This window comes from Strix aluco, chromosome 3 (assembly GCF_031877795.1).
Source record: "Strix aluco isolate bStrAlu1 chromosome 3, bStrAlu1.hap1, whole genome shotgun sequence".
In the NCBI taxonomy this organism is placed as follows: Eukaryota; Metazoa; Chordata; class Aves; order Strigiformes; family Strigidae; genus Strix; species Strix aluco.
The window spans coordinates 95,414,215-95,432,908 of NC_133933.1; the positions used below are offsets into that span (position 1 = coordinate 95,414,215).

At 37.2% G+C, this 18,694-nt stretch overlaps 1 protein-coding gene across 1 annotated transcript in view; it reads right to left on the reverse strand.

The window, feature by feature from the left end:
* Positions 1-18,694, reverse strand: part of BCKDHB (branched chain keto acid dehydrogenase E1 subunit beta) — a 134,297-nt gene that overhangs the window by 100,568 nt on the left and 15,035 nt on the right. The window contains exons 4-6 of the mRNA XM_074819701.1: positions 7,368-7,501; positions 6,576-6,731; positions 2,395-2,503 (exon numbers count right to left, since the gene is read on the reverse strand). Of these exons, the coding sequence (XP_074675802.1) occupies positions 2,395-2,503; positions 6,576-6,731; positions 7,368-7,501 (399 nt within the window). The remainder of the gene's footprint in view (positions 1-2,394; positions 2,504-6,575; positions 6,732-7,367; positions 7,502-18,694) is intronic.

The following is an 18,694-nucleotide window of genomic DNA, read 5'->3' on the forward strand; positions in this document are numbered from 1 at the left end:
TTGAGACACTAATGGAAAGAGACAAGAAATACATATATAGTTTAAGCTTACTGTGTAAGCAATTTCTGAATCTGTGCTATCTTCTTTCTTCTGCTAGAATCAACACACTCATATGGGATAATAGAAAACTTTGCTCTATTCAAAACACAAGACAGTTGCATTTTTAAAATCCTTCTTTCCACCATTTATCCTGTTCTTGTTTATCAGGCTTGTGTCATTGCTGCTGCCTCTGGACCAAGCAATCATGATGGCCCTGGTCCATTTCTGAATTCCCCAGGCCACTTCATTTCTATGGTGGAATTACAAGAAACCCTGACCATGGCCAGCAGCATAAGAAGGAACTCAGAGAGATTCACTTCCTAGGAGAAACTCTCAGACACCGCTCTTCTAGTTCAAGCTGACCCAAACCACAAAGGACAACTAAACAGGTAAGATGAGGAACCAACGATGCCAGAGAAAAAGGTTTTCAATGAAACTAAAAGGAACATCAAAACCTTCTACATAATAAAATATTCCTGGTTTATATTGTAGAAATAATAAAAAGTCCACTCAAAATTCTCTCAAAACGAAAGAAGTTACCTGTCACAATCATCCCCGTCACATGTTGACACAAATGCACTATAAATTTCAGCCCACATCACTAAACTGAAGTTCTTAGAAATTTTAAGACAAAATGTAGGTAATGTCTCTGAAAATCAGGCCATTGGAATATAGGAGGAAATCACAGTCTTTCAGAAACTACCAACATCATCTTGCAGCAACGCTGCGGCTGGTTATTGACCAGCACATAAACCACATTAACCACTATTTCAGCACATCTTTACTCAAGATTCCAATCACAAGGCTGATTTATGTGCACTAGACGATCCAGCAATTGCTTTACAAGTCATTTCCTCAAACACAAAAACCTCCCTATATTCTCAAAAGATGTGTGATATTGATGTGCAGCCATTCATTCCACTATAAAAGCAAGTATTTTATTAACTCTACAGTCTGTATTTGGGACTTGTAAATACTGGGGGAAAAAATGAAAGAAAGGATTGTTTTAAAGACACAGGAATTTTAAACTTTCATTTTTTTCTTTGTTTAACAGGACTCTAAGACTCAAGTTCATTTTCCAAACTACTTCACCTAAATGAAGTCAGAGGTCTTTATTGCTAAATTTCAGTAAGCTCTCAAAACACACTGAATTTAAGGAATGCAATACCCTTTGGGTACATCACACCACACTAAAAATAATTGCACTTTTAAAAATATATTGCTAATGGGAATTCTGAGTCTTTTTTGAAACTATAAAAGCAAATAAGCAGTTTCCCCAGTAAATATCCTATTTGTTCCTGAGTTATTCTGCTATTTTTTTGTAGCTTTGATGTCTACTTTCTAAATCCTTCCCTTGTTATTCTTTGGTTCTCTTCTCTAGGAAGAGGATAAATTTACTAACAAAATGGATGCACTAATGGAAAAGTGCTGTTAAAACATCCAAAGTAAAATACAAATATTTGATCCTTCAGTCAACTTCAGTCCACACATAGAGTCAACTTATAAATTGGATTGATGGATTGAAGCATAGTTGGTATATAAAGCTATATGCCATAGAAATGCTGAAGGTAAGTGATGGCTTTAGTTTTATTTTATCAGTTGCTCACCCAACCACTCTCCACATGCAAAATTTGTTTTCATCTATAATCTGTTCTCAGTCCAGTTTCTCTAGTTCAAAGAAGTAACAAGCTAATTTTTACAACCAGCTCAAGCCTATCATCTTCAAATTACTCTATTCTTATATGTTATGCATAATGATAGCTGTTAAAACTTATTTGAACCAAAAAGTTCACTATGTCTAAAGAAATTTTTAAAAATAATAGCTGTCACACTTCCTTCCACATAAGATTAAAATCTAAGGGGGCAGATTTTCAAGTTTTTTAGAAATTAAGCACCTGAAAGAAATTTTAACTTTGAGAAAATGGTGATGGTGAGGTTCAGTTCTTTTGGAAAAATAAAAACTGATCTGGAAACGTATTTTAGTATCTAGAGTTATCAAAAAGGAAAGCAGTTTAACTTCTGTCAAATTTATATTGCAATTTGATAAAGGACAATGCCTCTTAGCTCTATTTCTTCTTTTTTTTTTTTTAACCTAAGACTGTATAAAGCACTCCATTTCCAAAGTTAACTGATTATGAATCAGACTGTAAATGTTCATTTATCTTTGCAGGTGAATTCAGAGATCTTACTCAGTTTTCACAGTTCCTCTAAAAACACAACCCCCAAACCTAGCTAGAAACAAAACAAATCAAGACTTCTGCTACAGTATTGTTTCAGCTGTGACTATCAACATATTGGGGGGGGGTGGGGGGAGAAGCATTGCTTTATTGGCAAATACAGCATATAAATCTTTACCTGCAGCTCTGTAAAGTATTTTAGGTTCAAAGAATATGCATGGGTTTTTGTCCTCTATGCATGATAGCAGCAGTCCTTTGGCCTGAAGAGGACTCCTTGGAATAACAATCTGTAAAAATATTTTTTAAAGAGTTTATTTAAACCACAATTCTGCTACAAGCTTCATCAATTAATAGTAAAAACCAAGCAACTATTTGCTTTAAATAAACCTATGTACAGACTGAGCAGTTCTTACAAAGCGAATTAACATCAGTGCTACATTACTGACACACACACTCCAAATTTTCAATTTTATTTGTTCATTGATGAGGCTTGAATAGTTCCCCTCTACACCACAATTTAAGTACTAATGGACTTCCCTCCGATAAGGTGGAACTAAAATCTTAATAACATTTTAAGGTAGAAGGAACAGAAGAAAGTTAGTCAGATTTTTAAAAAATATTATATGTTAGTTTAGTAAAATTAATGTAGATGTATGACAAAAACATTCAGCTGTATGATCCTCAGTTGCTTGGTTAAAGATTCATCAGAGCAGTCCTGGAAGGTATGCAGACTTATCCCAGTAAAGAAGACTAAAAAAGGGAAATAGCTATTTAAAGTTGACTTCCTTTGCTTATGGTGGAGGCCTGAAATTTGTTTATTTTGGAAATGAACAAATACCAAAAAATTACCAAAAAATACCTGAAACTATGATGAAGTAGATAGAAAACTAAGCACGGCCTCCAGATGTAATCTGAATACATGGAAGGAAAAAGTATAATTAATTTGCCAAGAGAAGAGTTAATTTTGGATGATCTAAAAGAATGTTGATTATGAACAGAAAATTAGCAAATTGCCACAGTTTAGATGAAATTAGAACCAAGAGCTCAATTCCTTCAAATCAGAAGGAGCAGCTAATTTACATCCCAGACATGTCAAAGAGCTGGCACATGCCGCGTGAAGTCTACTAGCAAACATTTTTATAGCTGTGAAGTTAGAAGTGGTCCCCTCTGACTGAAAACATTAGTTGTAGCACTTGTTTAAAGAACAAATAAAATAGTCCATGTAACTACAGACATGTTAACTAACTGCCTCCAGGAGTTTCCAAGGTTTCAAAATATTTTTTGAGAGTAAGAACATTTAATTATATAAAAGTAATAGAAAGGAGTCAAGTCACAACCTAAATTTGCTATCACATCAAATTAACTTGATAAGTGATTTCTCTAAACAAGAGAGAAGCAGTCTGTTAATGTTTCACCAAAGCATTTGTAACTGACACATGGGGAGTTACCCAACTGATGGATGTTACTAGTGCAGCTTCTTAGGGATCATTTTTAGGACAGACTTTATTTACCTTATTCATTTACAATGTTAAGTCAGAACATGGTAATGAAAACTATTCAAAAGCTGAGAGTCACTGTCACTACAGAGGATGATACCAAAAACACCTAGTTCACATTGAGGACATGACTGACAAAAACTGAACAATACATACTGAAAAGTCACACATTTAAGGACTACATTTTTGTGATAAATTTAGAACACAGCAGTAGAAATTCAGATCTGAACTTATTATCTGCTCAAAGGATAACTAGGACACTATGCAGTACATCCCTAACAAAGCATAATAATATAGTCAAGGAAGTGTTAGTGCTATTACAAAAAATCACTACTAGAAACTCAGTTGGAATACTTCATGACTGTATCAACTGTTTGAAAAAAAATGAATGAAACAGGTGCCAAAGGAGCTTCAGAACTTGTTAACATCTCTTTGATACTTTGATTTGTTTAGTCTAACAAAGACTAAAGGGAAAACAATTGTTCTCTTAGTATATGAAAGGGAAGATGAAGGACAGATGAGTTAAATATACAAGTTAGGAACAAATTTAGGCTGGAAATGAAAAGAAAGCTTCTAGCCATGATGGCAAATATTCTGGAGCAGTCTTACAATGGAATGGAGAGAGTCAATACAGTAATTTTGGAAGACAGTCTGATCCATTAAGACATACATCCTCACAACAGTAGACAAAAAGATACAACCATCTAGCAATGTCCTTGTCACCCCAACAAGCCTCGTCTTAAGTACTAATGATTATAGTCCTTCGCCTGAACAGCCAAAGTTGCACAAATTCTCTTTTGCTTTGGAAATCCAAACCTCACCTTTCACTTAAGGAAAACACAAAATAAAAATCTTAAATCGGGAACCTGCCCCAGAGTTTAATAAGAGGGCAGTCTTGAAAATCACTCTCCCCAAAGATCAATCCTGCCCTTCCCAGTTTGTAATACGCGGTCTTTCCTCCTGTAATTTGGAGAAAATATGCATAGATATGGGACTTTTGCAAATACATCTGAACCATGAGTTCACTTGCATTTCTGGATTCATACATTAAGGGCCGGGTTCAGGTTCATTCAAAAAAAAGACCTGCAACCTTGAAGATAAAGCAAGCCTTAAACCTTATTAACTGCATTAATTAATAGCTTTGTAAAAAATATTAAAGGAACAACATTGTTTTCACAAAGATACAAAATTCAAAAGAGAAAATTCTTCTCTGTGCATCAAAAACTGGTATATTGTTCCACCAGTTCCACAGAATTTAATGTGCCCTCTACCTTTAACTGAGATGACAGCTGTTAATGGTAGCAACCTATTTTAGTGCTTTACCCAAGGAAAAGTGAAAGAAAGTGAAAAACCAACAAGAAGAAAGATCAGAGAGGTAATTAAATTATCTGGAGTGATTCAATAAAATTCTGACTTACTAATTTATACAGAAGACTAAGCACAGTAGTACTACGTTGCTATGAATTAAGAGTTTTAATCAACAGAGTGGACCACTAAATCTCAGCACTTAGTTCAGTACATAAAGATTTGAGAATGACCAACAAAATCAGCATACATTAGCTAGACCTGGCATCAGTATCTTAATCATATAAGTTATCTTGTGCTTCCATATGATAATAAACTACTCTAGTTTTTAAACAAGCTCAAGAAACCATTTGGTTCAATTACCTGGCAAAAGACTTCATAGATTGCTTTTGTCTATATCAGGAAATATTTTCAAGTTCAGAGCAGGAACACCTCGATGATCATAAAGAACACCCAAGGACAAAAATGCATTCCATTTCTCAAATATCATTAAATAAATGTGAATAATACAAGATTTTTTTATTAAGTGAAGAGAAACAAGTAGGAGAAACGGCTGTGGCCTCCCTGTAAATGAGCAATATCTGAAGTTTTAGAACACCAAAATCATATAGAGACGATAGTTTAAACAACAGATGAACAATGAACATTTATCTTCAGCATACAAACACTGGTTTCACTTAAGATTTCCACATTAATGAAGCTATGAGTCATTTCTCAGTGGACTGGATGGCAGTCAACCCAGAAGTACAAGTCCACAGACAAAAATTTACTCAGAATAAAATGGAGAGCTGGCAAACAGTGCTCTCTTAATCTGAGGTGACTAGATCCCACCCCTCCCTCTTCTCCAGGAAAGTAATCCATTTAAGCGCTAGGAATCTTAGCTTCAAGGGATGCCACCATCTCACACAGAAATCTTGCCTAAAGTTATCATTCAGAGAATCACAGAGCAGTTGAGGTTGGCAGGGACCTCCAAAAGGTCATTTGGTCCAACGACCCTGCTCAAGCAGAGCCACCTAGAGGCAGCTGCCAAGGACCACGTGCAGACAGCTTCTGAATACCTCCAAGGATGGACACTACAATCTCTCTGTGCAACCTGCGCCAAGTGCTTCCTCATGCTTAGACAGACCCTCTTGTGTTTCACTTTGTGCCCACTGCCTGTCACTGTCATTCATATAAATGAATCCAGTAATGCACTTAAGATGACAGATGCAGAGAAAAATAAAAGGAAAGTACTATTTATTAGTGTTCGTTTTTAGTTTATGTACTATACTAGGCACAGAATAGACGTAAAATGTATGCTTTTAGTGCAAAAAGCACACAAACACAAAATGCTATGCCTACTAAAGATTGCTTCAATAATGGTTATAAATTCTCAAACACTTAACACAGTTTAAGTTTTATAACTTGAAAACTTCTAAAAGAGTTTTTACTTAACATATTCAGGTATTTTGTTGTGGACTGACTTCCATTCTTCCCCTGCCTGCACCCAGACTCATGGTTAGTCAGGTCAAATAAAAAACAAACAAAATTAATCTTCATAAAGTAAGAGTTACTGTACCTTTATTCCTGGACAGTGAGCAAAAAAAGCTTCTGGACTTTGAGAGTGATATAGTGCACCATGACCCACACAGCCCCAGGGGGCTCTAATGGTGAGGTTTCCACAGTTAAACAGATCTCCAGAGCGGTAACGATACTTTGCTGCTTCGTTAACAATCTGGGAAGATTTATATATAAAAGTAACATTCAGTCCAATACCTTTAGTTATGTGTCATTAAGCCTCTAAAATACATGAGATGTAACTACATCATCTGCACCATGCATGGGATTTGGAGGACCAAATTAGAAGCAAAGGAATTCTGTAAGTCAGTGGAAAGGCAAACATTTTCCAAGGCAAGAAGCAATAATTTAGTATGTTCAAGTTAGATGCGTAGGCCTCAGGAGCAGCCATATAACCTAGTTGTTTCCCCCATTCCTATGGTGCCAATCAGCCCAGTTCAAATCTGTAGTTTGTCCTGCGGACACATGGCTGGCGGCAGCAGCATAGAGAAGTGAGAGATGGTTTTGGGAAGACAGCTGAGGAATTTAAGGGCTGTTGAAGCCAACACAACCACAAAACCAAAAATAAAAACAGAGACGTTTGCTTCAAACCACATCTTTAATTTCCATTATTTAATGAGCCTTCAGACTGGCCTTGGTACCTTCCTGTTTACTTAAAGCATGCATAAATATTAGTAATACAGCTGTGGATATATTTGCAAAAATTACATAGTCAAAAGTATTAATGCTAACAGAAGCATAATTTAGACAGCCATAAGATTTCTTTTTACTTCTCAAGTTTATTAGTACTAACCTGATCAAATGCTGGAAAAATGTAATCGGCAAACTGAATTTCTGCAATGGCTGTAGCACCTGCAACAGCAACTCCAATACCGAAGCCAACAATTCCTTGTTCACACAAGGGTGTGTTGAAAACTCTATCTTTACCTAAAAGATAAATAAAAACACAAATAAAAAAAATCACAATTCCTCTAACACACCAACTCTAAGTGGAAAACATAGCCCCAGAAATAATCAAGTTATAAACAAGTCACCTGCAATTAAGCATACAGCTCTTCAGATAGGCTTTTTTAGGTGTAGGAACAATAAACATCCATTACAGGTAAAGATACTTTAATTTGTAACAGCTCAGAGGAAGACAAGGAGAAACAAAATGAAAAATAAGAACAGTTTCTGTAACCTACAATGTTCTTAACACTTCAAGGAAAATCGTTTGTTCTGATGTACATACAGATAAGTATGCATATGCCTCATGCTTATATGGGACGAGTAAAGTATACTTACAAGCATTTTAAAAAAGCTTACAATAAAGTATTGTTACTTCAATTTTTTTCAGGCAGTCAAAACTAACTGTCCATACTCGAAGGCAGACGGATCTATGAGAGCATCTATATGAAAGTATACTGTCTCTTGCTCATACTCCCCCTAAGCAGTGCCCAGTTTTACCATTCCTCTTTAGTAAGGTAAGTCTGTGCTTACTAAAGAATTTGGTTTGTCTCCAAGAGAAAAAAAGCTGTTGGAGGCACAGGACTGGAAATCAAATATTTTGGGTTTTGTATCTTCCCTGTGGGAGTGCAAAAGGTCATTTTAGCCCTGACATATTTTTGTGCCACAGTAATTTCAGATTCCAAATATGCATCAATCTAATAAATGGCTGAAGACAAAATTGTTCCGTTCATGAAATTAAAAACAAGGAAGGGGAGGGAGATGAAACATCACTACAATACGCTCTGTAAAACATAATTACAATATTTGCCAGCAATCCTGTACTTCCTCAACAGATCAACAGGAGAACCTAGTTATGCTATTACATTTTCCCTTTAGAACATTGGGAAATAGACAGCAGGTTTCTATAGGAGTCCATCATGCATGGATATGCCAAAGACTTCAAACTGAATAGAAAAAAAGTGAGCACAGTGCACACCAGTGTCTATGAAATACACTAAACAATAACTAAATAACCACCAAATAACTAAAAAGAAAGACTAAAATAATCAATAATTAGAAAAGTTGTTACTATGAAGACTCCTAATTTCAATAGCTGCAAGATAACAAACTAGAGAAAGGGAAGCTAACAAAAAGTTTTAGAAGGGGATGCTGAAAGGAGAACCATCGCCTACAGCTGTATTTCCTATATGGGGGCATGTTTTACAAATCTTTCAAGTACATGTCTTTGATCTTCACACATCATCCAGCACAGCATTGCCACTGCTTGTACCCTGTCCACATGCTTTACATGGTGTTTTGAGTTTCATGCTTCAAGGGTTACTTTGTTTCGGGTTGGTTTTTCGATTTGGGGGTTTTCTGTTTTGTTTGAGGGGGAATTTTTTTTTAAATATCAGTAATTAGTTTTTGGCTTTCCCTCTGCCTTCCTCTTTCTTTCCTCCACCAGGAACACCACTAAGATACCATTCATTTAAGGCAAGTAGAAAAAATGCCATTGAACGATACTACAATGTTGGTGTTGTCAGGGAGGCTACACAAGTCAACACAAATACAAAGGGCTCCCACAATTACAGGACACTTCACGATTTTGCATACATGACAGAGAAAACATTTTCAACCACCTTAAAGATCACCTTTTATGAGGGGAAGCACCATTTTCTCAAATTAGTCATTCCAAACTTCCTTGACTTCTACTTATTTCTTAAAAATCAGTGTTTGAAACAAAAAACTCTGAGACTTACAGTACTTTTAAGATACATGCACACCAGGCTGTTTCTTGTTTAGAAATAAATTTCCAAGAAACTTTTTAAATTCCTATGACTTAGAAGTCCAGCTATTGCTGCTGGAGATAAAAATGTTACCATGGCTAGCTCAGTAATTAAAACTGAATTCCGATTAACAAAATTATTGCATAGCTTTTGAAAGAGAGGTTTTGTTGTCTGGATGTCAAACACACCCACTATTACCCTGATCAACTGTGAATCTCAGTGAAGTACCTTGCAGATCAGAGAACATTTTAGAAGTACAAAAACCTGCTAGATCTCATTTCCAAGGTATATGAGCAAGCTGATCTCAGTAATTTCCAGATGTGGGTCATCTGTACTTTGTTTCGTATCTTCTGAAAGAAAAATAATGATCTTTGCAGGTGCTGTGCTCAAAAGCTGTTCAGACTGAAATGGCATGGGAAGTGAGAATGGCAGTAACTTCATAGCAGTGTCATTTATTCTCGGGCATTTGTTTTACCAGCATGTTGCAGTAATGCTACTAATCTGTGTATTTCTATTTTTTCTTTACTAGTACTACCAATGTGCCTGGCAATGTCACTACATAAGAACAGCTGCAGCCCTGAAACATTTTCATTCCAAGTAACAGAAAGACAGAATGCTCTGGGAAACCCAGAACTGGGGAAGATATTGATAGAAGATGTAACTTGTTTTTATTGTTCTTGTAATTAAGTTATACTCACTTCTGACAGACATCAATTGTGTCTTGGCTTTACTGCCAAGAATTAACAAAAATCAGTTCAACAAGCTGCACGGAGGAATCTTCTCTTCCCTTAAGAGGTGACAAAAGAGAAAGATTTCAGTCACATCAGCACCATGCTTCTCCGATGCAGAGTAAGAAACTTTGGCTTTCAGGGCTATTTAGTCCCATTTCTACAGAGTAAATAGATCAGTAAACTAATCTATAGGATGGAGAAGGAAAATAGTGCCATGGAAAGATGAAAGAACTTCTGTAACAAGGAGAACACAAGATTATTTTTGAACTAGAGAGAGCGTATACTGTGTAAATTGTTCCCATTCCTGGCTGTAACCTCAGTTCCCAAGATATACTCTGTGCTATATCCTCTGGTGCACTCCCTTCACTGACAGGCGTCATGGTCAAGGAAAGAGGAACATAAACCACCTATGCAAATGTGTAGTTGTCCCAGGCCTTACTACCTTCTGTGAAGGGGTGCTTCAAGATGCAACCACAAGAGCTGTCCCTGTACCCATATCCATCTCTAACACTATAAACACTTGGCAAACATCTCTTTCCCTTTTTTTAACTTAATCTAGGGTACCATGAATTAGATATCTTGTTTCCCTTTTCTTTCACTGATGCATTTAATTTTTAATTTAAAACAACTCCTATTTTACTAAACTAAAAAGGTATTATCATTACCAAAACACATTACACTTTCTTACTTCTTAAAAGTCTGTTGGCATATCGATTTATTTCACTTCACTTACATGGTATTTTGATATGGGACATAACCAGCAAAGAAAACACTGAAAAAAGTAAGACTACAGAAGAGACTGAAGAAAAAGTAAAGTTAAATTCACACTAAATTTAAAAATATAGCATTTTTATATTGAAATCAAAATATTCAATTGGCCTTTTTTTCTTTCATGATTTACAGAAATGCAGGTAAATCTGCTTTAAAACTCTACCACATAGCCTACATAAATAGACTAATGTCTGAGCAGGACAAAAAAAAGCAGATTGTTGAGAAGTACACAGAATTCAGATCATACTAAGCTTACCTAACCTTATTCTTTATTAACAGATTTTTCAGAGTACACTGAAATAGTGTAATACATTGGTTCCATAAATAATTTTATATCATCACACAGAAATTGAAAAGTACTTGAACAATTCTGTAAAATGAGCTTTTAACTAATAATTGATAAAAACTTCAAAATTAATTCTTTAGTACTGATCTGGGGTAGGTCAATTAACTTAAAAGCATGTTAGATCCACCACACTAGTATGCCTCTCTGATTCGAAGTATAAAATATATCCTAATAAAACTTCTGAAATACTATTGAGATATTAAATTAGAGGCAGCATGCTGCTATCAATAGAGTATGATGAAATAAATGAAATGACAATCAATAAAACCAAATGTGAAATAAAACATGACAGCTATAACATGATCAGCTTGAAGCACCTAATTTGGACTTCCAGTACTAAAGGCATAATCCTGAAGTACTGTGGCTTAAAACTGTAAAGAAAGAGCCAGGTAATTGTTACTGAATGAGATTCATTACTCAGGAATGGTTTTGATTGTACATTTAAAGCAATAACACTGACCCCTTTAAAGCAAAACCTAAAGCACTTTACTATTCATGAGATGGGAAAACAAGCCTTGGATAGAGTTTCAAGGGGCAGGGTTTTCTTTATAAAATCTAGCCCTTTAAGACAAAAAGATATATACATCATTAGGATAAAACAAATTTATTAATTTCACTGAACATCAAATATTGTATGGCATGGCTTTAATCTCCTATTTTTATTGATAGAATATGAAAAACACTACTGAAACTAACACAAAATTTAAACACTGAACATACAAAGGCATTAAGCCTATGTATTTTTATCTATTTCACACTTTTTATTTTTCACTTTTTTTTCAAAATGTGAAAAGGAAGTCAATTTTGATAAACAGCCATTCATATCATCCTTTGCAAACCATCTGAGCCAGATTTCAGCTGAAATCTGACTGAAGCAGACAAATAACCCAGAGATACTTTGTCTTTCCATATTTCATTTCCGAATCAATAAACATTTCCTAAAATGTACTCTTCTCCTATTACTTGCGTCAGCCACACAGCTCAAAACAAGCTAACACAAACTCCGCAAGCTGACTTGTTACTCCAGTTGAAACCAGTGCCTCTACGTTATCAGAAATCAGGTGCATCAGCCTCTGAAGAAAGACGTTATGCTGGTGTCCACTTCAATTAACGTGCCACGCTTCATCAACAACCCTAGTTTCAGCCATCTGAACAGATTGGTGCCCTTTTCCAAGTAGTGAGGGAAGCAATACGGCAAATGGGGCTATGTGAAAAAAAAGGATGATTCTTCTCATCTCTCCATCCCAATAGCTCAGGAAGAAGACTGGATGCATGTTAAGCAAGTGAATAAATACACTAGAAGTGTTGCCTAATAAAGTAAATCTGAAAAGATTAAAAACATTAAGGAAAAAGCAGTATTTGATTAAAGGCAATTTTTAAACATTTACTTCATCCTCCCCCGATCTATTTTTATTTAAATAAAAAAAAATTGATCTTTGTGATTTTCAGAACAAAGAGTTAAGTACCCCACAAACATTCAGATTACCACTGACCCTGTGTCCAAGGAGCAACAGCTTTAAGGGAGTCTTACAGTCATCTTCTCATCCTCCAAGAATAAAAAGTTTCATAGCAACCTAACAGAACATGTTTACAGGACATATGTAGTCGATTATTTGGCATTAATGTTTTGGCCTGCTTCATCCTTATTTGTTCCAAGCCATCAGGAAAAAAGTATTTCAGATTTCAGTATCTGCAGTGAAACATGTTTCTGTCTTAATTTAACTTCAAAAATGAGATATTCAAACAATAGCAAATCTCCTACAATGTTAAAACATCACCTAAGGCTCCAACCCTGAGTAATTTCACATCACTCTGTAAGAGCCTACATTGGACAATTTGAGTGGTTTAAGGAGCATTGCTGGTGATTTAGTCAAAGAAGGGTGCTCTGTTTTGTTTTTAAGATACTTCTACATCACTTGTGTTAAAAAAGGCATGTTAAAAGATGCCAGCACTGAGTAGTATTAACAATATACCTGAACAGCATTTTATTTGTCCCCATTAGCTTCCATTTGAGACATCCATTAGAAGTCAAACTCCAACAAGCTAAATATATTCTGTCCTCAACTGCAACAATCATGGGTGCACGTGGAGAAACAAAGAACTGGAAAGGAAAGGAAGTCCCAGCAGATTAGCTTTTCTTTGCTACTCACTGGGGACTTCATGTAGAAAATTCAAATAGAAATGACTGATTTCAAATCAGTCCTGCCTTTAAAGACCTGTTTTAATCCTAGAATACCTAGGATTTTTCACAGATATACATCTATGGAAGTCTACTAAATCTATTCCTTAACATAATTTAACACAATCTATCCAGCATTCAGACTTTCTTGGTCCCACAATTCCTTTTAAGCCCTATTTTACAATTGGCAACACTTGTTATCTTCCATTTCTCTGATATCATGTGAGATACATCACAGCAAGTAGTTTGGTAAATTCATACTCAACTCTTTCAGAGCTCCTGGTTGAAGGCAAAACAGTTCTAATAATTTCTTGTTAATTTTAATTAATTTGTTCTACCATTTCTTCTATTGATACACCAGTAACAGTTCTCCAGCTTTAAAAAAAGGGTGTGCAAAGACCATAGATCCTCTATAGCGAATATCAGTAAAAAGACATTAGCTTTCCATTTGAATATGTAAATTTCAAATCTACTTGTCCAAAGCAGGGCTTCAGTTTCACAGAGGTGGTTTACCTCTCAATCTTCAATCCTTGCACATTAACATGCCATGCCATTTAAAAAGCTGCTTCTTCCAGAGCTGCCTATGTTAAAATAGATCATTTCACCTACCTAACAGATGGAAGGTAATTATGTGAAATTAAAAGGATTCCATATGCAACAGCTTATAACTTCTTATGATTAATTTTACCTGCTGTGTGTAGAGTAACACAGTTTACACAATTGAGCTTTACTCCTCTCCTGTTCTTCCCCAATTCTGTATTCTACAAGAGTTGCACAGACTGAGCCAAGAACATGTGTCTGTGCCCAGACATTCACAACAGGCTTCAAGGACTCAGCCATACCTCCAGCGCAGCTCAGCCAAGTGCATGGCTCAGCAGCCAGGTCTCAGGCCCCATTTAAGTCAATCTAGTCTCCAGTCAAGTGCTATGAGTTGGGACTGTTACAGGAAAAACACATATACTCCCCCTCCCACCGAAAATCACTGTGTATACACAGCCTATGATTTCAAAAGAATTTTAACATTTAGTTACTTTGAATGAAAAATTAATTCAAATTTTGATTAATTACCAACTAATTCCATGGGAGATTGCCATTACTTTTTCCTTAAATATTCCAAAAAGACACGTTATGGCAATAAGATACATGGCAAAAAAGGGTACTTCAGAAATCTGTGAGGGCCGGAATAGAGATTTTCATTCACTAAACTAAATTAGTTGCTTCCTCTGCTGCAAAATCTGCTATCACGCTCCACTCTGCAATAAAGGACCCGACTTCTTACCCTAGACAGTTTTAGAAAGGTCGAATGACAGATAATTCTTTCTTGCTTGGTTTCGCTTGTTTACAGGAGTCTTAAGCTTCATTTTGAGGAAAAATATTTTTTAAAATCACTTGCACAAAAAAAATGTATCCTTCTGAAGCACTAATCAGCACAGTATTGCCCAAAGAAAAGGACATCTGTTCTGACAGGTAACTGGTAAGCAGGAATTCCTCACAGGTTTATCATTTATTCCACTGACATAACCAACACTTCTGAGGAGTACTTCAAGTAAATTGGAAATTAAGAACAGCTGAAGGGTAAACTTTCCTTTTAAATCTCCCTTAGTTACTAATTCCAAGGCATTCATACATTTGAACAGACATGAATATTCGAACTAGCAGTTCTAGCTCAAAGTGTTCTCAACACATCATTCTTTTACTCAAGATGGTGCACTTTTCTTCCAAGAGCTCTGTAGATCCAAACTGCACTTTCACCTCCTCTCCTCCAAGATTCCCTTAGGAAAAAAGCATGTTTATTGCATTTTCATTTAATCCTCACTCTTAAAGACCCCAAACAATATCAGTCAGGAGAACTGCTGAAGTACAAAGAAAATATTACCACGGACAGGGAGCAACCTCAATTATCTACAAATTCTTGTAATCTGCACAGTTACTGAATCGCAGGTTTGGAAGGAAAGGAAACTTGCTTTCTAATAAAACTTAGTAAATTCTTAAAGTTGTTCACAGCATAAACATAACATTAAGCATTTACTCAATTGTCAGGTTTATAGCCCTCTGGATGAGGGAGGACCCAGGAAAATTTATTTATAAACAGCTCTGCCTTACTAAAGCAAATAGGGAAAAACTTGATTTTTGGCCTTCTCCCCCACTTCAGATTTCCTGACATTTGTGACAAAATAGCATCCCACCAAAAGCTAAAAAATAAACCAGAAATATTAAAATATATCATCTAATTATCTCCCTTTCTCATGGAAGAAGTGGGACCAGAAGGGGTCAGAGGAGGTTAATGCAAAGCTTTGGCATAACTTTGAATGCTGGTAAGACTGCATGTCATTTAATCCTTCCATGATGCAAAAGCAGCCAAGCAGTAGTATAAGCAGGAGGAAAATCAGATTCTTTTCAGGTACACAGTGATAGGTGAAAGAATGACACAAAAAGTGAAATTGATTATATAAGAGGGGAAGAAAACCTCACTATGGCAGTAGTCAAAGGCTGGAACACGCTGCCCAGAGAGGTTGTATAAGCTCCTTCCTTGGACATATCCAAAACTCATCTGAACAAGACCACAAACAACCTAAACTGGCTCTACGCTGAGTGCTGGTTTGGACCAGTTGACCTTCAAGGTCTTTTCCTTTCAACCCTTATTCTACGATTCATGAACAGCCCCAAGCAGGGTTACATGCCGACTGCCCAAACTTTTTATGTCTGTACCTGTCCTGCTGATGGAAGAATTTCATGACATTGATAAAATAGTCCTGATTCAGCTCCACACTGTTAGAAAAATATTCAATAAGCAGCTCACCTCAAAGCGGCAGATTTGCTCACAAGAATTTCTTTTTACTGATGACTGTGCAGGTAGCCCACTCCCCATTGAACTCCTTCTGGCTTATATACCCAATTGTATCAGCCTAAAGAAAAAAAGCACGATCCCTAACTGCACCAAGGCATTCAGCATTTCTCCAGCTATGATTAGTAACATTCCTTGTTCAACCACAAAAAATTTTGCTGTGTGAGAAGCACACTTGCAGAAGAGCATAACTGACTATCAAGTTAGATGTGTGAAGCTATACCAGATGACAGAATGCTCACTTGCAAAAATACACTCTAAAACTGACATCTACCAAACATACATGGATATAACCAAGGGATAATATATCAGCTTTATTTAAGCGGCTTAGTCTGAAAATGCATGGAACTGACCTATCTGCAACATTACATGACATTGCAAAAGATCCAACAGGAAAATACACAACAGTTACCAAAGCTAAGTATTACAACATGTTAATGAAAATTCTGCTGTAATAGGCTGGGTACACTATCTGGATGACAAATTGAGGAATAAGCAAAATTGTGTCAAATACAAGGCACTGGCTCTCACATTCCTCAGTATCAGTAGTGTAGAAATACTTTATAGTAAATTTGAAAGCATACTGGATCTACCGTAAATTGTGAAGCGCTACTCTCAACACAGCAAGGATTTAGTGCTGCTAAAGAAGTACTCAAGAACAAAGCGCTGAATGACCAGTAATCTGCAGTAATGAAAAACATTTTATGAATCTCATTTGCAACCATGCCTGTCACTTGATAATGTAAAGCATGTTGTAATGGGTTTGCATGGCAATGTTTTGGTCACAGAGGGGCTACAGGGGTGGTTTCTGTGAGAAGCTTGTAGAAGCTTCCCCTATGTCCAACAGAGCCACTGCCAGCCAGCTCCAAGACGGACCCGCCACTGGCCAAGGCTGAGCCCATCAGGTGGTAGCATCTCTGTGATACTGTATTTAAGAAAGGGGAAAAAAACCCTGAGCAACTGCAGCCGGAGGAAGGAGTGAGAACATGTGAGAAAATCAATTCTGCAGACACCGAGGTCACTGAAGAAGGAGGGGAGGAGGTGCTCCAAGCTCCAGAGCAGAGATTCCCCTGCAGCCCCTGGTGCAGACCATGATGAGGCAGGCTGTGCCCCTGCACCCATGGAGGTCCGTGGTGGAGCAGAGATCTACCTGCAGTCTGTGGAGGACCCCACACTGAAGCATGTGGGTGCACCCAAAGGAGGTTGTGCCTCCATGGGAAGCCTTCACTGGAGCAGGCTCCTGGCAGGACCTGTGGACCTGTGGAGAAAGAGGAGCCCACACTGCAGCAGGTTTGGTGACAAGACTTGTGACCCCGTGGGGGACCCACGCTGGAGCAGCCTGTTCCTGAAGGACTGCACCCCATGGCAGGGACCCACACTGGAACAGTTTGTGAAGAGCTGCAGCCTGTGGGAAGGACTCATGTTGGAGAAGTTCACGGAGGACTGTCTCCCATGGGAGGGACCCCACACTGGAGCAGGAGAAGAGTGTGAGGAGTCCTCCCCCTGAGGAGCAGCAGAGAAATGTGATGAACTGACTGCAACCCCCATTCCCTGCCTCCCTGTGCTGCTGGCAGTGAAGAGGTAGAGAAAATCAGGACTAAAGGTAAGCCTGGGAAGAAGGGAGGGGTCAGGGGAAGGTGTTTTAAGATTTAGTTTTTATTTCTTATGATCGTACTCTGATTTGATTAGTAATAAGTTAAACTAATTTCCCCAAGTCAAGTCTGTTTTGCCCGTGACAGTAATCACTGAGTGATCTCTCCCTGTCCTTATCTCAACCCGCGAGCCTTTCATTATATTTTTTCTCCCCTCTCCAGTTGAGGAGGGGGAGTGATAGAGTGGCTTTGGTGGACACCTGGCATCCAGCAAGGGTCAACCCACCACATATGTGCATGAGAAAAATCAATAAATTGATCTATACTTGGTGCTTCCATACAAGTGTGAAAACTCCTTGCCAGGTCTTGATGATTTAATGTTTGTACTAATTAAAAAGAAAGGAGACCTTTTATAATGACTAGCATGTTATGTCAGCCTCGTCACTGCAAAATGGCTCCAAATCGAGTTAAATTAAGATTAACCTGCTCCTCAAAGTGCTTCTGCTGCAAAGCTGCTCAGACAATTGACTGGATGTGGATGGTAGTCTTGACCTTTTGGACCCTTCTAGGCTTCTAGCAAATTACTTCCAAGAAAACTGAGTGGTTTACTCCCTGTAATAAAGTCTGCAGCACCTTCTTAAACTGCAGAAGTGATAATTACCACACTCTTATCACCAACCTCAGAGGCTGAAAAAACAGCGGACATACTAAATTAGTCCCACTTGACAAGTACAAATGATACTGATCACAGGACTAACCAAGGAAATTGAGAATCACTAAATTCCACCTAAAAAGTAGTAAAGGCATAAAAACTGACATCTAAAACAAGGTACATGAACTGTGCTTGCAGACATGGTATTAATACAGACTGCAAATACTAGTCATGCTCATCGATTCCATCTTGTGTCTTTAATACATAAAGTTTCATCTTCCTTGACACTG